The sequence below is a fragment of the Micromys minutus genome (genome assembly GCF_963924665.1).
Source record: "Micromys minutus genome assembly, chromosome: 2".
Taxonomy (NCBI): domain Eukaryota; kingdom Metazoa; phylum Chordata; class Mammalia; order Rodentia; family Muridae; genus Micromys; species Micromys minutus.
Window position 1 is genome coordinate 76,015,868 of NC_137971.1, and position 21,656 is coordinate 76,037,523.

Below are 21,656 nucleotides of genomic sequence, written 5' to 3' on the forward strand. Positions count from 1 at the left end.
AACTCAAAGAAGCTGTGGCAGGGAGGATGCCCCAGAAGGAGGCAGAAGACAGGTTCAATTCCACGGAGTCCCCCAACCAGCCGCGAAGGCTTGTCACTACAGAAGCCACCTCCACCTCGCTGGGGTTTCAGCGTACAGATGGAGGCAGAAAGGAAGGATTGGGAAGAGTAGGAAGGAGAGGGGTAGACTGGGTAGGATTGGAAATGGCTGGGAAAGAGAAGTAGGCTAAGAGGGGCTGGGACCTGAGCAACTGCCTAGAGAGGGGCTGGGGGGAGAGACAGAGACAGAGACAGAGAGAGAGACAGGCAGAGAGAGGGGGGAGGGGGAGAGAGAGAGGGAGAGAGGGGGAGAGAGAGAGAGAGAGAGAGAGAGAGAGAGAGAGAGAGAGAGAGAGAGAGAGAGAGAGAGAGAGAGAGAGAGAGAGAGAGAGAGAGAGAGAGAGAGAGAGAGAGAGAGAGAGAGAGAAGAGAGAAGAGAAGAGAAGAGAAGAGAAGAGGAGAGAAGAGAAAAGAAAAGAGGCAGAGGCGTGGCCAGGAATCGGGGCGGGACCAAGAAGCAGGGGCGGGCCTAAACCGGAGGTCAAAGCCAGAGAGCCATACGTGGGCGTGGTCGGGGGTTTGGGGTAGGGATCAGAGCCTCTCCACCACCGCCTGCAAAGGCCGCAGCTCTAGGAAGTACAGGGCCAGGCCGAGCAGGCCGAGCAGTAGCAGCAGCACGAGCAGCAGCCGCAGGAGCGTCAGCACCGTGCAACAGCGGGGCTGCGGGGTCGTGGCCTGCACATATCGCTCCACTGCGTCGGCGAAGCTGAACTTGTCCGGCGCGTAACCAAGCTGTGCGCGGGCCTTGGCAATCTGGAAGGTGTGCGTCACGGCCACGCTGAGCACCTAAGGGAGAGGCGGAGCAGCAGAGGGCTGGGCTATTGGGAGAGCATCCTGTGCCTTGTTGGCCAACGGCCTTTTCCTCACACCGGTTTAAAGAACTGGCTGTGCGTCTGGTTCTGCGATACCTTCCTGAGGAGGGGGGAGGGGAGGCTTCCTTTCTGAGATCTTTTTCTTGGGGGCGACCGCCTCCTCGATGCCCTTTCTGTATCTCACCCTCAGGCTCTGGTAAATTCTCACTCTGTTTCATTCCTCTTCTCTACTCTTCCCAGTCTAGCGTCGTTCTGGACCCCTGGAGACACTTAGATGCATTCTTGACTACCAGAGCAGGCTGAAGGCTTCCTGCCTGTAGTGGGGTACGGTTCTCCAGAAAAAGAACATCCCCAAAGGAGGATGTTGGCTTCCTGTTGCCAGTTCAAGACCAATTGTAGTGGGCGGGGACTCCAGAACAGCCTTCCTGTCCACTCAGCTGGTTAACTAAGTGACCCTAGAGAGGAATTCAATTAGGAACAAGTGATTCCTCTTTTAAGTCTGGGCTGCATTTCCTCTGCTGCCAGTTGGCCAGAGGCCTGCCTTCTTCCAGGGTAATAAATGACAACCATCGTTGCTAGAACTCCCACCAAACTTGGGGTGGGCCCTTTATACATTTTTGTCCTCCATTATGAAGCTAAAAAAAAAGGGGGGGGGGGCGGGCCAAAATGGGGATGCCTCAGTCCTTCTTAGAAGGGAGAACAAAATTCTCATGGGAGGCAATGTAAGGTCAAATAGAAGAACAGGGATTGAAGAAAAGATCACTCAGAAGCCGCCTCACCTTGGGATCCACCACATATGCAGTCACCAAATCCAAGCACTATAGCTGATCCCAAGAAGTATTTACTGGCCGGAACCAGATAGAGATGTCTCCTCAGGGACTATGCTAGAATCATATAGATACAGCTGAGCATGCTTGCAGCTAACCATCAGTCTGAACTCGGGGACCTCAATGAGGCTGCTAAAGAAAGGACCTTAGGAGCTGAAAGGGGTTGAAACCTCATGGGAAGAACAACATTATCAACCAACCAAACCCTCCAAAACTCCCATGGACTAAAACACCAACCTTTGTGCACACTTTGAGAGAGCTATTGATCCAGATGCATATATAGCTGAAGTGTCTGGCATCAATGTGAGAAGAGGCTTTTGGTCCAGGGAGGGCATGTTTTCCCAATGTAGAGGAATGCCAAGGCAATGGGGTGGAGAGGGGGATCAGAAGGGAGTGCACCTTTGTGAAGGCAAATGGAGTGGGAGGGGGGATGGAGTGGAGTGGGGTAAAGGGAAAACATCTCAAATATAAATACAGAGTATCTAATAAGAGAGAGAGAGAGAGAGAGATTTGTCCTTTGCAATGGCACTATTTCCTCTTAGCATAATTGGAAGTTGAAGAACAGAGGGTAAGTGACTTGCCTAGGGTCACATAGGAGATCCACTTTAGAAAGTGGCCATTTCCTTCATCGTGTTGGGGTCTGGAGATGCTCTCCCACCTGGCCTGATCTATTCTAGCTGGACATTGGCTCTGTGGCTCTCACATGACATAGATAGGCCCTGGGGCCAAGCCCTGGTCTGGGAACCCCAATGAGGGGAATAGACTAAATCTTGCCCATTTTGCCCCAGATAGTAAGTTTAGGGCTTAGAGGAATGCAGGTTAGTAAACATCATAAAGCCAACCAGGCAGGGACACATAGCTGTGAGCTAGGCAAGCAGGTCTTAGCACACTGTTCTCTGAGCTCGGGTTTAACTGTGACCTCAGGGCGTAGGTGCCTCTCCTGCGTGCTGGAAAATTCCTCCTCACATCTCAGGATAGCTCTTATCACCATGTTGAGTTGCCTGGTTTCTAGAACATTTTCCTCTTGGGACTGTGAACTTCCTGGGGTGCAAGGACCAAGTCTATCTTACCTCCAGTGCTCAGTGCAGTGCCTGGCACACAGTAGGTGCTTAAGTAATGAAAGGTTTTTTTTTTAGATGCTAAAGAGCTGATTGGTGTCTCACAGACTGGTCAGCAGATGACAACTGACCCATAGCCCCCAAACTGCCCCAGATCCTTTGCCCTGGAGCCAACGAGTTAACCCCCAAACCCGCACTTTAGGGTAACCAAGCTCTTGCCTGACTTGTTCCTCAGCACTCCGGCCGGCTGTCTTGCCTTGTTGGTTTCTGGTGTTTTACAAGCTAGCGGTGCAGCTTTAGGTCTGGGTTCAAATCCCACCAGTACCTTGTAAGTGAGTGATGCTGTGTAGGCTGCTTCACTAAGTCTCTGACCTCCTCCTCTGAACATGGACAGGGTAAAAGTTTCCAGCAGTGGTGCATATCAAGTGACGTTAAAGGGCTGTCACTATCCCCCATCAGTCTGGCAAGGGAGGAGGCAGTGAAACCAATTCCGATGTTGTGTGCACTTGGACAAGCTACCAGTTTCTTTAGTGTCCAGTTGCTCATCATGGACTGAAAAGCACAAGGTTTTTGGCCTTGCCTGAGTACATGTATGTGCACCAAGTGCATGCCAGAAGAGGGTGTCAGATCCCTTGGGAGCTGTGAATGATTGTGAGCCACCATGTGGGTGCTGGGAACAAGACTTGGGTCGTTTGAGCAGTGAGGGCTCTAAACGGATGAGTCTTCTCTCTAGCACCAAGATATCCTTTTGGATGGTACATGCTAAGCAAAAATAAAACTATATAACGTTAGCTGTTGTGGTGGTGCATATATTTTATCCCAGAATGCAGGAGGAAGAGGCAGGGGGATCTCTGGGAGTCTGAGGCCAGCTTGCTCTACATAGGAGTTCCAGGATATCCAGAGCTACATAGTGAGACTTGTCTCAAAAAACAAGACGACCCCTCCAAACTACACACCATAACTATGAGAATGGTATTGATATTCTGTACAAAGAAGGCATTTAGTACATACTGAGCATGTAAATAAACATGAATGATGAGCCTAGGGCCACTGGGGCACACACACACACACACACACACACACATACACACACATATACACACATACCCACACATACACACACACATACACACATACACACACACACATACACACACATACACACACATACACACACACATACACACACATATACACACACACACATACACACACATACACACACACATACACACACACACATACACACACATACACACACACATACACACACACACATACACACACATACACACATACACACACACATACACACACACATACACACATACACACACACATACACACACATACACACATACACACATACACACACATACACACACATACACACACATACACACATACACACACATACACACACATACACACACATACACACATACACACACATACACACACATACACACACACATACACACACATACACACACATACACACATATACACACATATACACACACATACACACACATACACACACACATACACACATACACACATATACACACATATACACACACATACATACACATACACACACATACACACACACATACACACACATACACACATACACACACACACACACACACACACACACACACACACACACCTGCTATGGAACCTGCTTTTGGGAGCTCAGGTCTGGTTAGAAGATAAGCCACTTGCAGCTGGAACTTAGACAGCTATGGGGCAGGAGTTTGGAGTGGTCCAATTTTCAGTTTGTAATACAGTCTGAGCAAAAACTTAGTTGGTAGGGAGCATTAGAAAGGAACAGGTTGTCGTTTCAGGTCTACATGGAAGGTTCTGAGACCACGGAGAAGAATCTCGTGACAGAGGTGTTCAGCGATGGTGAAGATGAGGAGGGGAGGAGGACGGTGCAGGGCTGGGAGTCCCCCACCCCTCGGCACCCCACTTACCTCACTGCGGGTGAGCAGTGGGGGGATGGTGCAGATGGGTCTCAGTGCCAGGTGCAGGTACTCCATCGCTGCAGCTGTGGGAGAGGGCCGGTAAGAGGGGCTCAGGACAAGGCCACTGGGAGCATGGTTTGCTTTGCTAGGGGTCCCCTTACAGAGGTCACTGGATTCCTTTAAGTCGGCAGTATTTGCTGGAGGCCTGTTAGCTAGGAGATATGTCACCGTAAGATGGCACCAAGGAATAGTGACAGTCTGAAGAGCCCAAGCGGATCTGAGAAGGCTCAAGGTATTTCTGTTTTCTCAGCCTCCCTTAAATGACATCTCACTCACTCATTTCATGTATGTGTTTGTGTGTGTGGGTGCGTATGTGGCATGGCACATGTGTGGACCGTGCAGGACAACCCTGGGAAGTCAGTTCTTCTCTTCTACCATGTGGGTCTCAGGGATTGAACTCAGGGTCAGGCTTGGTGGTAGAACCTTTACCCATTGAACCCTCTTGCTGGTCTTCTAAGTTCTCTCTTATGAGGCAGGACCTTACAGCGTAAGACCAGACTGGCTTCAGACTCTCTAGGTAGCTCAAGCTGGTCTTGAACTCATGATCTTCCCAAGTGCTGGGGTCCCAGGTGTGCCAGCACACCTGGCTCTCTCTCTCCTATTTTGATTTGCTGACTCGGGTAGGAGAGGGAAGCGCTTCCTGTCACTCCTTCCATCCTGACACCACTGCTTCAACCAATCTGAAGATGCGCCAAGATGCAGCTAGTGTGCAGAGAACTGTGTGTTTCTACACAGTTCTCCCAAGCTGTCACCACCTGGGCTCCAGGTCATGCACGTCAATCATTGTGGCAGTGTTACACAGAAGTCCCCGACCAGGGTAACAGGTTTACAAGTCCTTGGTTTCAATGATATCCTCCAGTGCGTTTACAAAGAGTAGGTCCAGCCTCTGATGCGGCAGGAACACAGCCAGCCCCCTGGTGACTCCAGGGCCCCATGCCTGCTTGCATTCTTACTACAAGCCAGCAGAGGGCGGTAGCAGGACATACTGTTTTGGTGGGGCATGACCAGGGAGTGGGAGCAGATACTGACCTGCACCGGGAAGGGGAGAATCCAAGGTCAAAGTCTCCACACCCCTCAAAGAAGCCCTAGCATCGGGTGACCTTGGAGGAGGAGAAGCCTCTGGCTTCCTCTGCCTTCCAGCTAAGTCTAAGAGTCAAAGCTGCCTCTCTCCAGTCACTTTACCACTTCAGGCAGGTCTCAGACCCCCCAGTCTCTTCTTTTACCGGAGTTACAGTCACTACTCCAGCCTTGTTAGAGGCTCAGGTGTCACCGGGGTGGGCCTACACGATCAGAGCAGCTGTGGTGTATGGAGACATTTCCCCCTCTGAGTGCTGGGTCTGGCTGGGTGTCCCTGCACAACCTATTTAAATCCCGTCATCCTAGTCACGCCCTGGGTTTCCAATAGTGGAAAACACACATGTTGTTTGCATTCTTGACACGGGGCTTTCAGACTCACATGGTCCCTTACCTGTCAGATAAACACAGGAGGTCGGTACCTGGATCCAAGGCTGACTGTACCCCAGCTTCTCAAACTGCAAGGGAATATGGTCTGACATGAGAATGAGTTATTTAGGGACTGGCTGGTGAGGAAAGACCACCTGCGTTCCATATCCTGCTGGCAGAGGACCCCACTGGCCCAGAGAGAGATGTGGTCCCTACCCCCCACCTCCCAGCTTCATACCAAGTTTTGTTTTGGTTTTTTGTTTTTGTTTTGTTTTGTTTTTTTTTTTTTTTTTTTTGTTTGGAGACAGGGTCTCTCTATATGGACCAGTTTGACCTCAAATTACAGAAATCTGCCTGTCTCTACCTCTTGAGTGCTGGAATAAAGGGTATTTACACCATGCCTGACATCATCATCATCACCGTCATCATTGTGCACAGCAATCTTGAAATGGAATCTACTCCTTGGTCAGAAAGAGAGAGAGAGAGAGAGAGAGAGAGAGAGAGAGAGAGAGAGAGAGAGAGAGAGAGAGATCAAAAGACAACTTGTTGGAATCAGTTCTCTTTTTCCACAACATAGGTCCTAGGGACCAGGCTAGGCAACTCTGGGACTCTTTATCTGCTAAGCCATATCTTATTTATTTATTTTGTCTTTTCAGGACATAGGTTTTTCTATGTAGCCCTGGCTGGTCTGGAAATCACTCTCTATAGACCAAGCTAGCCTCGAACTCAAGAGATCCACCTGCCTCTGCCTCCTGAGTTCTGAGATTAAGGGATGTATGCCACCACTGCTGGGCATAGGGCAGGTTTTTAAACTTAGAATCTTTCACATCATTTAGGTTTTTACTCTGGCCATCCACACATGAACTTGTTCCCAGAATAGAATCTGATTTTTTTTCCCTTCCAGAATTGACTACACTATTAAAGAAAAATAGATAAAACTTAGCAAGTTCGTGGAAGGCAAGAGGTGGCTCTGGAAGAAACAGATGGGCAGGGAGTCAATGGAACTGTCTGCCTGGATAAAACCTCTTCAAGTCAAAGCTAAACTAATAAAGGCTGGCAGGCCAGAAGGAAAGGGATCACTCCCCTCCCCCACTGCTGGAGAGACAGGAGACCTGCAGTCTCTGGAAAACACTCTGCCAGTTCCTCAGTAGGAAGCTAAGTCTGGAGTAACTGGTTAGCCCAGAAACTCCACCCAAGCACACAGGAATGTAATCCCAGCATGGCGTGTGTGTGTGTGTGTGTGTGTGTGTGTGTGTGTGTGTGTGTGTGTGCGCGCGCTCGCGAGAGTGTGCGTTCACAAGAGAGTGTATGTGTGCACCTAAGGAACAGCACCAGAGGTTGTCCTCTGACCCTCCCAGGCATGTGTGCTTACATACATGTACACATCTGTACCCAGGTGCAGGCATGCACACATTAAAGTAAAAGGAAAGGAATGAGGTCTCTACCTGATACATGTCACAACATGGATCAACTTGAAAACTAAGGGGGAAGAAGCCAGACAGAAGGCCACCCCTCTGATGACAGCATAGGCGGGGCAATAGAGAGGACGGCTCACATTGCCTGTGGTGGGCTAGACATGAGGGTAAATCAGGGCTGTGTGCCAACAGCCTGTTCTGCTTTTCTGAAGATAAAGACCTACTTTAAAGTTAATTATGGTAATGGTTGTACAACTCAATATGATTTTAAAAATCTTTTCTGTAGGTGAATTGCATAGCTTGTAAGTTACAGCTGAATAAAAGTGTTTTTTTTTTTCAACTTAAAAAAAAAAAGATCTATTTATTTACTATATAGAAGTACACTGTAGCTGTCTTCAGACACACCAGAAGAGGGCATCAGATCTCATTACTGATGGTTGTGAGCCACCATGTGGTTGCTGGGATTTGAACTCAGGACCTCTGGAAGAGCAGTCAGTGCTCTTAGCCACTGAGCCATTTCTCCAGCACATCAACTTTTTTTAAAAAATTGGATATTTTCTGCATACACATTTCAGATATTTATCCCTTTCCCACAATCCCATCCCCTTTCCCCTTTCCAGTAAAAGTGCTTTTTTAACTTAAAAAAAAAAAAAAAAAAACCAAAAAGGACCTCTACATACATGAGTATTTGTCTTTTCATTTATCATATTTATTTTATGTTCATTGGTGTTTTAATTGCTCGTGTGACAGTGTTGAATTGGGAGTTACAGGGAGATGTGAGTAGCCATGTGGGTGCTGGGAATTGAACCCATCTCTCCAGCCCCCATAGAGAGGTGTTTTGCTTGTATGTATGGCTGGTGCTTGTGGAGGCTAGAAGGGAACACTGGATCCTCTGGAACTGGAGTTATAGATAGCTGCTAGTTGCCATGTGGTGATGGGTCTTAAACCCAGGGACCAAACTCCTCCCTCCACGATCTGGTGACATTCATACCCTCCTAGGAATCACAAGCAACCCCGCCTTGTTTCAGCACAGGGGCCCTGGGTTCCACTGCACAAAACTCACGTCATCAGGACGCCAAGTTTACAAAGGTCTCTGACAAAAGCAGGAACGCATGGCACCACTAGGGGGCAGTCACAGCCCAGTTTCAGCTGTACCCAGAGCCACCCCTGCACGCGCCAACAGGGTGGGCTTTCTAAGGTAAATTCTCGGGTTTGGTGGAAGGAAAGGATGCTAGGATAAGAGGGTGGGGTTGAGAGTCTTACTCTGGGCTGGGGGTGGCGGTGGTGAGGAGAACACTTACTAGTGGGGCCATCCACTCAAAGAGGTTGACGCTCTCCCCGTCATTGATGTAGTACGCCTGCCCGCTCTGAGGGGGACAGGAGGGAAGAAATACAGTCAGATGTCTGCCCACAGCCTGATCCGCTCTTTTCGTGGATCCCGGAGGCTGCGTCAGCCCTCTTGTACCCCTGAACAGTTTGGGAGGAGACCTGGGCCACACCTCAGTAAAACAGTGTATGGTCTGATAGAGCTAAAGACAGGGTGCCTCTCTATGAGAGGCTGTGACTGGCAGAAATGATGGCATTCTAAAGAGACGTTGGCATTGTGGGCCAGGTATCCATCAATCTGACTATCAGACTATTCAAACAATGCACCCCCACACCTTAACCTCCCCACCCCCACCAAAGGAATTCCTTTAGAGATCTCATGTTGGGAAAATGAAAGGACCCCAGCCAGAGGGGAATTTATCTCCTTTCGTTCAATTGTAACAACTTTTCAAACAGTTGAGGACCACGCCCCTTCAGCGACCTCAAGCAGAACTGTGCAGATGTGTATATTCTAGGGACTCTATTTATTTACATTTTAATCTCACTTCAGGTCTCCAAGACAGACTGGAGGGAATCGCTGGGTTCTTTTGACCATCCCACCCCGTCTTTTTTTTTTTTTTCCAAGACAGGATTGGATTTCTCTGTGTAGCCCTGACTGTCCTGGAACTTGCTCTGTAGATCAGGCTGGCCTCGAACTTGTAAAGATTCACATGCCTCTGCCTCCTGAGTGCTGGGCTAATTTGAGTCTTTTAATTGGCTTTCAAAGGACTGACTTTGGCTTCTTGGGGTACAGACTGTGGCCCCGGATTTGGTAACAGGGAGACCACACTGACAAGCTGTGTGGTTCCGACGGACTCACTCAACCTCACTGTACTTCAGTTTCCTCAGCAAGACGAGGATTGTGAAGGCTGCGACACGCTTCAGTTGGAAGCTGTGATGTCACAGGGTCACCATGAAGAGGTGATTATGCTCTCTGACGTTTCTACCCAACCCAGTGACCCTGGGCCTCCTGTGGGCATGCTCCTCCTCCTGCAACCCGGAGGATGGAAGGGAAGGGATGTCACAAGACACTCACAGCCACGTAGCCTTTAGCCATGGTGAGGCCCTCAGCTGCCAGCGTGTGTGCCTGCACCAGATTCTGCACATGGACCCAATTCATGCGCGTCCTGCGGTCCCCGAACCGGAACATGAACAGTCTCTTCTTGATGTGGCTCTGGACTCGGGGAGAGGCGACAGTACAGGCTCATCTGGGTGGCTCTGCGCTCTATATCCGTGCTCACACGCTAGACTCGCAACTCCCACGTCCCAAGTCATCTGGACATCTCTGCTTGCTGGTCTCACAGATGACCTTGGGCTGCCTCTCACGAGTCACATTCAAACCGACCGTAAACCCAGCTGCCGCCACTATTACGGTTGTGCGGAACACAACCGCCTCTCTCCTTGAATACCACCTTTATCTCACACCCTGGGGCTACCGCAGCTTCTGCGGGGATTCTGAATGAGTAACGGTTGTCCATTCTGTGCTTCCATACCTGATCCTGATCTAATGAACGCAGAGCCACGTGGGCTGTGCTGATAAACAGACGGTGCCCAGAAGCCCTTCTAGACCTGGCCCAGCTCCTCTACAACCCCCTCTAGGGACCCCCTCTGCTGCTCCTGCTGCCATGAACCCCAGGGCTGTCTGTCTCTTCCTGGACAATCTTAGAGTTTTTGGGGAGTTGCCCCCTGTCTGGAGGCTCTTCTCCAAAAGTCTGTTTGACCTGCTGGACTCCCTCCTCCCAGGGAGGTTTAGAACTTCGCTTCCTCCGATGGACTTGTCCAACTTACCCGGAAGCCCAATCCCCTCCGTCCATCCACCTTTTCTTTTCTCCCTTTGAGTTTGGCACCTTTCAACACTCTTTATAACATGTGTATTTATTGTAATCTATCTCCCGATGTGAAAACAGAAGCCATACGAGGGCTGGCAGGAGTGTTCTGTTCTATTTGCTGCTCTGTCCCTGTACTAGAAGAGAACTGAGCACATAGTAGTAGCTCAGTAAGTAATGATTTCCCCACCGCCTTGCACTCTTGGTTAGTTCCAGCCACAGGGACCTCTTGCTGATTACATTAACCTTCCTCGCACTTAGGTCCATGCTCAAGCTGTTCTTTTACTTGACATTCCCTTCCTCTATTTACTTCAGCTCCTCTGGGGGGGGGGAGGGGAGAAAATCCCTTTTCCTCCTTCCAAACACCAAGGCATCCCTTCCTCCAGGAAGTTCTCCTGGATCTCTCCTGCCAGGCTCATTTTCTCAAGTGTTTCTCTACTCAGCCCTCACTATGCTGAAGTTATGACTGTGCAGTCTGTCTCCTTGACCAGGCTGTGAGGACATGAAGCCCAGAGCCCCCTTCGGCCATATTCTCAGTACCCAGATCTTTCTAGAGTTTTCTGGCATAAAGAATCTTCACACTGGCAGACTGAGATAAATTGCCCAGCCCTTGGGGCACCCACATGAGAGTCTTTCTGGGGTCTCCCCAGCTTGAAACGGGACCTGGATGGCACACTGAAAGCTTTGTGCCTGGTAGGGCTGAGGGACTATGGGCTGGTGAGCATCAGGGTGACCTCCCAGCACAGCCTCTGGCTAGACAGAGGCAGTGACAAGGAGCTGCAAAAGTCCAATCAGCATGCACATCACGTCATGACTCCTGCCTCTGCTCACAGGAAGCTGGGAGGACCTACCGCCACTCTGGGCAGGTGTCTCTGTTCTTCAGGACCATAGATCCCTGGGGGACGGAGCACACAGGTGCGAAGGGTGCCTCCTCCTGGGACAGAAGAGAGGGTGGTCAGGGACTTGCAGCAGTGGCACATGGAGGTAGGGGGTCACAGCCAATGAGGATGGGAGAACAAAGTCATCTACATCTCCCGAGGCTGTATGGAAGGCCCAGTATATCTCGTGCTGAAAGCCGACCTTGGGACTGCCCTGCCCACAGAGGCCCCATGAATGCTGTTCTTAGGATGCTCTCACCTGGAAGTATCAGCACGATCGGTGTCAGGACCACAATCCCGAGGGCATTGGCCCTCAGCTCCTACCAGCCCTTGAGCTACTCATGGTCCGTCCTTTCTAAACCGGGTGGCTGTTTGGTTTTTGTTTTTCCTGCAAATCTGTTTTCCAGGCACTTCCGTTGTGTGTTCCCTTTCCCCATGAATAAGCCAGGGCCAGAGCCTTCCATCTTTACCAAACACCCTTCCCTTTACAACGAAGCCCAGTGTTGTGGATGGTAGATTGGTCCCCAAAAGAGATGTTTGCTTTCTAGAACCTGCCAATATGGCTGTGTTTGGAAAAGGGCCTTCAAGGTTGCAATTAAGGCTATTGGTGAGTTGCAATCATTGTAGATTTTCAGCTGGGCCTAATCCAATTACAGGAGTCTTGAAAGAGACCAACAGAGGAAATGGAGACCACATCAAGGTATTCAGGGGCCATCTGAAGCTGTAAGAGACAAAGAGGGCCTCTTCTTCAGAGCCTTCAAAAGGAGGTTGGCCCTCTCTGCTAGCTAACACCAAAACCCAGGCTCCAGCTCTCTGATGGTAAGAGAATGCTCTAAGCCACCTCAGGAGTTGTGGGACACCGACTCAAGGAGGTGCAAAAGGAAACAACACACTGACAAGGCACTGTGACCTACTTCTTAGCATTCTGGCAGCCAGTCAAGCGAGGGCCATCTCAGGACTAGCCTGGATTACAGACCACGGTAATCACCTCTGGTGACCATGGCTGTCCTCCTGGAAGGCAGGTGTCAGCTGAGCTCTTCTGTGGCCTATAGCTAAGTTTAAACTCTGGGTCCCTTGGGGCATGGTGGAGGGAGGTCAGGTTGCAGCCAGTGGTGGCCAGAGGGACACTGGGTAGTTACGTCATGGAGGGGCAGGCCGAGGGTATCCATTGCTCTCCTGAGCATTGAAAGCTAGGGGTGTGCATATAAATAATTCCCAGCCAGAAGATTAGGTGTCTGGCCTGGCAGTAGGTGAAAAGGGCTGTGCCCTGGCAGGGGAGGGAATTCAGCTGCATCAGATCCTGGGGCAACACTGTATATGCACGCCAGGATCGGAGGTCAGACACTGACAGGCTGCGTAGTGAAAGCAGGACTATTGTAGGGAAGAGAGTCCACGTGCAGAGGCCTGGTTTGCTGCTTCTCGAATAGCACAGTGGGTCAGGCCTGGTTCCTGGTGCTAAGATGCTCCTGGGTTTAAACGTCCAAGTCTACCACCCAACGCTGTGCGCCTTTGAGTGAAGTCAGCTAACCAGTCTCTGCTTCCTGATATGTAGACTGGAGGTTAGTGTTTCAATTCTCTCTTGTTCTCCAGATCCAACTGGTTCCCGAGTTTGTCTTTAATTTTTGTACTAGAGAAGTGGGGCTATTGCAACCCGAAAGGATTGCATATCGGATAGTCTGCATCTCAGACATCCACATTACGATATATAACGGTAGCAAAAATAGAGCTACGAAGTAGTAATTTTATGGTTGGGGGTCATCACAACATGAGGAATTGTACAGCTCTGGCAAGCCTTGAACTTGTGATCTTCCTGCCTCAACCTCCTGAGTAGCTGGGGTGACAGGACTTTGCCGTTAGGCCCAGGTAGATGACGCCTTGTTGTCTGGTTGCTTTAACTTTGAATTTTAGAAAGGCGGTAACAATGATTTACGGCAGGCAAATTGTCTGAATGGATTTGGCTCCTGTGCAGAAGGCCAGGGACGCCTAAATTCCATCCTGTCCTCGGGATGATATGGAGTCAAGGAACCCTTTGCATATGAAATTAGTATGCAAAATAGGACCTGACATGAGAAATGCACATAATCGTGGGCTGTTCTTGTTCTATTATTGCTCTGCAGCCAGAGGAGGGAATGAAGGGAGACAGCTGAGGCAGATGTTTTCTGGAACATTACTGAAGGTGACGTGCAAGAGCCTCTCACTTGCATGGTCCCTTCCAAAGAGCTACAGTTCCTTGCATATTTATAATGCTAAAGAAGACATCTAAAACGAAATCCACTCCCATAAGACAGCAAAGAGCAAGTACCAGGCTGTCAAAGTCTTCCTTACCAGACTGCAAGCACAGGACCTTACAGCCCAGACTGTGTCCTGGTTGAAGAGGCTCATGCAGGTGCTCAGAACACACTGGAGGACAAAGACCCAGATAGATCCTAGGGAGATGTCACGTAGAAGGATATAGGGCCTCAGACATGCATTTCAGAGAGGCTGCAGTGGGCAGGCATATGTGTTATAAGCATGTCCCTATGGTACTTACCTAAGAGAGGTGTCCCATTGGCCATGAGAGTCAACTGGTCAGCAATGGCTTTGGTTCGAGAGTAGTGGTCCATATGCTGCCAGGGGACAAGGAGAACAAGCCACCAGATGGGCTCGGTGACCTTGTTGGCAATGCTGACCCAGCTGGGTGTGGCCTACCCTGTGGCTGCATTGTCCTGGCTCAGGGAGGCACCTGCCAGTCTGCAATGTCTGCCTGTGACACTGATACTGGATATAGGTTGGGTGATTGAGTCATGTGTCATTCTTTGGTGTTCCTGTGGCATTTTTGCACACCACCTCGTTGGCTGCTCGCTATAAACCACCTCCACGGTGTTCTCAGGCTCAGATGAAGAAACTGAGGTTCCAAGGGCGTGATACACCCTGTCACAGAGGTGAAAGGTGTCAGGCTGTGTGGGGCTCAAGGCCGGGTCTATCTGGTTTTGAAGCGTTCACGGGCAAGACAAGCTGAGACGGGAAAAAGCTTGGACCACTCAGTCTGGGAACCCAGCCTGCTGGGACACACCCGGGCGATGAGATGGACCTGGCTCTACCCATGCCTGTCCTTTGGGCAGTCACTTCCCTGCCTACCGCCCTGCCCCCTCTCTCCTAGAAGTTGGTACCTTGTCCAGGGGGAAATACGGGATGGAGTCCTCATTGCCCTGCTCTATGGGCTTCCCGCCAAATGTCACGTTGACTGTGCTGGTGTACACAAGCCTTGGAACCCGCCGACGGACACAGACTGTAGGAGATAAACACACACACACACACAGTCAGATTGTGAGCAAGGAGCTTGCTAAGGAGGCAAATCCATCCATTTCTCTACAGTCTTCATCTCCCACTCTATACCATCAGGGATCTCCCATAATCCAGAGCTGCCTGGGACAAAAAAAGCCTTTTCCCTCCACTTGAGATTTGGGGGCCAGGGCTTCTTATTCCTCCTGCTGGTGTGGCTTTGTCCCCCAGGGTCACCCTGTCAGGAGCAGCTAAGAAGAGATGGCTCACTTGGTGGGACAGATAAAAAAGATGTTCTAGAACTGAAAAAAGTGCAGGTCAGGGTTGGATGTATCCAGAGGGCTCACCATGGATCTTCTATCTGAGACATCTGATGTCTCAGTGACTTTCCTCTGTTTCCTCTTCAACCCTGAGTCCCTAGACATGCTAACGCTGCTGGTGTTCAAGCAGAGGTCTGTACACAAGAAAAACAATCTACCTCCCACTGGCCTCAGTTGGTACCAACTAGGTAGGCAGGGAGTCCTGCCTCTGTGGTCCCATCCTCACCTCCCACCCCAGAGCCAGGCCAGTGGCAGGAGACAGAAGAGGAAGGATCACACAGCAGACCACACTCCACTCTGAGGGCCTACCATTAATCACTAGTTTGGTGCCTCCGACATTTATCGACTCAATCTCCTGTTTTTGTAGCTAAAAGACAAGAGGGAGATAGGAAGTCACGTGCTGCCTTCCACCTTGTGGCTGGGGCCTGAGGCTGGGCTTAGGGTCAGCAGGACTCTCACTGAGGGATACTTGGTATAGGGCACAGGGGTTGGCACAGAGATAAGTGACTTCAAACTTGTTGGATCATTTTCTGCCTCTTCAAGTCTCCCCTATCTGAGGCAAATGTGGTGTGGCCATGTCCTAGAGAGGACACGGGAGTGTAAACAAAGAAAGCAAACACTACAATCAAGACCTCATTTAACACCACTGGGAAAGGTGACATGCTGTGTTAATTAATGCATTAATTAATCTATCTGTCTTTTTGACAGTGTGTCTCATGTTGCTCAGGCTGACCTCAAACAAGCTATACAGATAAGGATAACCTTGAACTTCTGATCCTCCTGTCTGCACCTCCCAAGTGCTAGGATTATAGGTGTGTGCCACCATCCCTGTGGTGGTGGGATCTAACCTAGGGGGGTATATTTGTTAAGCAGGTATTTTCCCACTGAGCTGCATCTCCAGTCAAAACAATTTCTATTTGTATTGTGGTGATTGTTGTTTAATGGAGAGGCAGCTACAATGTTAAAAATAATTTAAATAGTTGTTGTTATTGAGATAGTCTCTCTATTTATTCCTGGCTGTCCCAGAACTCACTTGTAGGCCAGGCTGGCCTCCAACTCAGATATATTCCTGCCTCTGCCTCCAGAATTGCTGTGCTTAAAGGTGGTTGGTTGAGTTATCTTGTTGGCTCTTAGCTTTGCTTTTCCTTTTTAAGGTAAGCAGGAGAAACAAACATTACCTTAAACTTTGGAGATTGTTTGGGTATCAACACTTTTGAGTCTTTTCATCCTTTTGAATGGCTGTGTACAATCTCATGATTACACCTGCTACATCTTTGATAACTAAAGGGCCATGGTGCTATTTCTGGTATCTTGTTATTACAAACAATGTTATGAATATATAACTAAGAATAATTTGAGTCAAATGGAGGACATTTTGGTAGACACTGCTATAGTTTTCTCTAGCATTTGTGATATAATTCGTAGAGGTGTCCTCCCTATCCAGACGAAGAAAGAGCAGCTCAGAGAGGTTAAGCTGCCCTTGGTCACACAGGTGGAATGTTCTGGAATTGGTATTAGATGGCATGGATGGAGGAAGAGCAAGAAGCAATACTCAGGTGCCAGAGTATGGTGGGTGAACAGGACTTGGACACCACTCATCCCAGCTCTGGGTGTGTATATCCGGGTCTCACCTTCTCTGCCCCAGACATGCCATAGGAGGCCACGTGAAAGACGCAGTCCACCCCCTGGAAGGCTTGGTACAGGGCTTCTTCATCTCGGACATCAGCCTAAAACAGAAGTAAGAGGTTCAAATCCAAGGCAGTGATCCAGCCCAGGCTAAGCATCTGGTGGGCCAGGATGTACTAGCTCCACAGGCTGCTGCCATCCCATTCATTCTGCTTGGACCCAGGATGGCCTGGCTGTTTTATATGTACTGTCTTACGGATTCCCTCTGAACCCCTTGTAAAATGGATGTGATTACTGTCTCTTTCTGTGGATAGCAACTGAGGCTCAGGAAGGTGCAACTACAGCTGGGAAGCATGACAAATGCGGCTAAGGACAGCAACATGGCTTAGAGGGTGACTGTGTTTTCCAAGCAAGTCGGAAGAGCCGACTCCTGGAACTCACACAAAGCTGGATGGGGATGGCTGTGCTCCCAGCAAGCCCGTGGTGAGATGGGAGGTGGAGGGAAGGGGAGGTTGAGACAAGTAGTTACCTAGAAGCCTTTAGGCTAGCCAGACTGCAGTGCGAAGCATGGCAGCAGAAAGGAGCAGCTAGCCTCACGCATGTGGGGGGAAAGAACTGGCCCATTGTGACACTCTGGAAAGATGTCCTCTGACAGAAGTGGAACTGCACTCTCACACACATCACTCACACATACACATATATCACACACGAAAACATCACACACAGGGTTAGAGAGATGCCTCAGCGATTGAGAGCACTGGCTGCTCTTCCAGAGGTTCTGAGTTCAAATCCCAGCAACCTCATGGTGGCTCACAACCATCTGTAATGGAGGCTTCTGGTGTGTCTGAAGATAGCTACAGTGTACTCACATATATAAAATAAACAAATCTTTAAAAAATGTTTATTAAAAAGAAACATCACATACATATACACTACATCTGTTACACATCACACACATACACACTATACCTGTTACACATCACACACATGCACATATATAACACACAAATACATCACACACAGACACTACACCTGCTACACACACAGACACTACACCTGTTACACGCACACTAATTGCATGCATGCACATCACATACATACACACATATCCTTCACACACACATGGACATCACACATATATCACATACATCACACACATATCATAAACACATCAAACATACATGAACATTACACACATATCATAAACATCACACACACACACAAACATTACACACACATATCACAAACACATCACACCACACACATATCCCTCATACACTTACATCACAGCCCCCCCATACCCATACACAATGATAACAATATCTAAAAATAAATTGGAGGTAAATTTGGCTCCAGAGCCTGAATCTTGAACTCCACTGCTGGTTCGCATCTACGCCTCTGAGCTCTGCTCCCCAGCACCATCACCTCTAGGAGCCCCCACCCACCACGATCCCCATCTCTGTACCTGGATAAACTCAGTTCCTGAGGGTAGTGGCCACTGGGGTCTGCGGAGGTCAAGCAGGATGACAGAGGTGCCTCTCTTGGCCAGGCTGGAACCCAGGCTGAAGCCCAGGTAACCTCCTCCTCCGGTCACCAGAACCTTCTGTTTGGGGGCCTGTGTGTGTTTGGCTTGAGTCTTCTGATGTAGCGCTGGTACTGGGGTTCTCACTGATTCACCGGGGTCAGAGCCAGTCCCAGAACCTCGTCTGGTCCCGGGCCCTACCCCCAGCCCAGGTAATGGTGCAGATCCTGGACTAGTTACTGACTCACTTACTGGCTGAGGTACTGACCCAGCTCCTGGATGAGATACTGGCCCAGCTCCTGGTTGAGGTACTGACCCAGCTCCTGGCTTAGGTACTGGCCCAGTCCCTGACTGAGGTACTGGTGCAGGTATTGACTCAGATCCTGGCCTTAGTCCAGACCTAGTTCCTGGTCCAGGTAATGATCCTGTTCCTAGCCCAGGTCCCAGAGTAGCATTAGGCCCTGAAGTAGTATGCAGCCCAGTCACAGAAACAGCACTGGGCTGCAGCCCAGACCCTGGAACAGCACTAGGTCCAGGCCCAGGTCCTGGAATAGCTCCAGGCCCCAGTCCTGAGTCCGGAAGCACTCCAGGCCCTAGCCTAAGGCCTGACCCCAACTCTGAAGCAGACCCCAGGGTTGAGGCCCCTCCACAGGCCTGGCATACAGGGTATCCCTTCTCACCCTGGCCTGCAGTTTGACAGGTTTCTAGTGGGGAGCCTGCAGGGTTGGTCTTCATTCTCTATGAAGCCATGCAGCCTAGAGGCTGTTCACCTGTGAAGAAAACCAGAAGAATGTTCTCGGCTCATCCCAACACATGTTACCAGGTTCGTAGGACTGAGGGGAACTTCAGGAAAACCTGGCTCTCATAGATCTCTTGGGGCTGCAGACTCTTTCAGAGTCCCAAGAACCTCCACATGGCTTGTGGCTTCTGGCTCCTTAGGGAGTCAGAGAAGGCAGCCGGTCCTTTGACTTTGGAGCTGGGTAATCTGAGGCTGAAAGTCATGGTGTCTGACTCAGATGTACACTAAGACCCCCTGATTTCCCCCACAGACCCCACATAGCACCAGAGGAAGGCAGAGTCAGTGATATCTATGGGGCCTCACACAATGGGTGTGATGCTCTGAACTAAGCATCAGGAAGACAAGGATGGGGGAGGAAAGCGGGAGGAAAAGAAAAAGGGGGAAGGGAAGGAGAGGCGAGGAGGGAGAGAAGAAGACGAGAGGAATGGGGGAGAGGAGGAAGAAAATGAAGAAAAGGAGAGGCAGAGAGAAGAGGAGAAATGGGGGAAATAGGATGGAGAGAAGAAAGAGGAGGGAAAAGAGAAGGGAGAGGAGAAAGAGGAGGGAGAAGAGGAAGAAGGAGGGAGAAGGGAGAGGAGAAAGAGGAGGAAGAGGGAGAAGAGGAAGAGGAGGGAAAAGGGAAGGGAGAGGAGAAAGGAGGAAGAGCAGGAAGAGGAGGGAGAAGAGGAAGATAATGAAGGGGATGGGAAGAAGGGAGAAGAGAAGCAGGAGAATGAGGAAGGAGAGGAAGAGGGAAAAGAAGAGGAAGAGGGAGAAGGACTACATGGAACTTAAAGGGCTAAGTCCCTGGAAACTTGTGACTCCCATGTCTGCAGCCAATACCAGGTGCCCCAGCAGCAGCTGGCTGATACCTTGTGACCTGCCTAAGCCACAGTCTTTCCTACCCTCATCTCCCTGAGCATCAGGTTGGACCAGGGGCCAGGTCACTAACATAAAAAACGATGACAGCACCGTAGGTCTTCTGTGTACTAAAGCTATGCCTTGCATGGAACATAATGACTGCATAAAAGAGCAGGTATTTGTTGAGTACCTGAATGACTAATGAGCTGTTACTTGTGGTGGTTACAGGACAGAGGCCATCGTGGTTATTAGAACTACAGCTGTGTCTCTTTTGTCATTATCCTGTTTGTTTTGGGACAGGAATGCAGCTATGTTCCACATAGGTGGTAAGAAGGGGATCCCAAATTAGAGTTAGTACCGAGGATGTAATTCCCCAGCCTACCCTTCATCCAGGAGACAGGATGTAGTTTCAGAGTGGGGCCTCCTCTTCCAAGCCCCAGATGACTCTTCTGGGAAAGGGTCTATGAATGCTTGTGTTGGCAAAGGCTGGGTTGCCCTTAAAATGTCACCGTATCACTCAGTATCACAGCTGTGAAACGGGTCCAAGTCATCTTGACTGTTCTATCTTCCTTACACAGTGGTCCCCAGAGAGCAGACACCAAAGCCTTTGCAAATCACACCAATGTAGGCTGCTGAAGCCTTGAACAGAGCCTGGCTAAGTACCTGGGGACTAAACAGGGACCTGTTCCTCAGGGGAGCATTATGACTAAGCCAGGACTAAACCATTACTCAGAAGTGGAAACTGAGGCCCAGAAAATATCAGGGATTGTGACAAAATTACAATACGAGTTTGGCTGTGCTGACGCACACCTGCAATGTCAGACCTTCAAAGCTCAGGTAGGACTACCAACAGTCTGGGGCCAGCCTGGGCTACATAGTGAGTTCCAGGCCAGCCGGAGATGCATAGTCTCAAAAGTGCTAAGTGACACAGCCAACCAGATGACTCATCTCTGCAAGCCTGGGCTACATGGATAGTTGGATTCATGAGGAGAGTAGAAAGAGTTGATTTCAGAAAAATTGTGCTCTGACCTTTAGACATGTGCTGTGGCAGCTCTCTCTCTTTCTCTCTGTCTCTCTGTCTCTGTCTGTCTTTGTCTCTCTGTCTCTCTCTCACACACACACCACAGTAATAGTAACAAATAAAATAAAAATAACAAAACCCAACAAAAAATAAAAAGTTAAAGGAGTCCTTAATCCAGGTCCAAGGAGACATGGAACCTGGGTTTGATGAAAGGCCATGGTAATTAATGGCAGAGACCCAGGGGGAAGCCCCGATCTCTTGGCGGCTGAACGAGGATGGGGTAGGGTAGCAGATCACCATCCCCCTCATCCTTTTCGCCCTCAGTTCCCAGCCACTACATTCTGCTCGGCACTCACCTGGCTCGGGCTCTTGCAGCGCTGCGTGCATCCAGCGCCTCTTGGGTCTCCCGCGCCAAGGCGGGCACCTCCGGTGTGGCAGCCGCTGGGCTGGCCCGGGGACTGCCCCGCCCCGCTGCCTCCGCCCTAGCCGTCCCGCCCTGGGGCTCTGCGCTC

General features: G+C 49.9%; 1 protein-coding gene across 1 annotated transcript; it reads right to left on the bottom strand.

Annotated features, from left to right (window-relative positions):
- Window positions 1–629: 629 nt before the first annotated feature.
- SDR42E2 (short chain dehydrogenase/reductase family 42E, member 2) lies at window positions 630–19,219 on the bottom strand (the record flags this gene model as incomplete). The annotated part of the gene is made up of 11 exons (XM_080911131.1): window positions 630–884; window positions 4,778–4,851; window positions 6,297–6,360; window positions 8,988–9,053; window positions 10,088–10,225; window positions 11,729–11,811; window positions 14,286–14,361; window positions 14,905–15,023; window positions 15,646–15,703; window positions 16,968–17,063; window positions 18,428–19,219. 11 exons carry the CDS (start codon window positions 19,217–19,219, stop codon window positions 630–632), a joined length of 1,821 nt encoding a protein of 606 aa, XP_080767257.1.
- Between the last annotated feature and the right edge of the window lie 2,437 nt (window positions 19,220–21,656).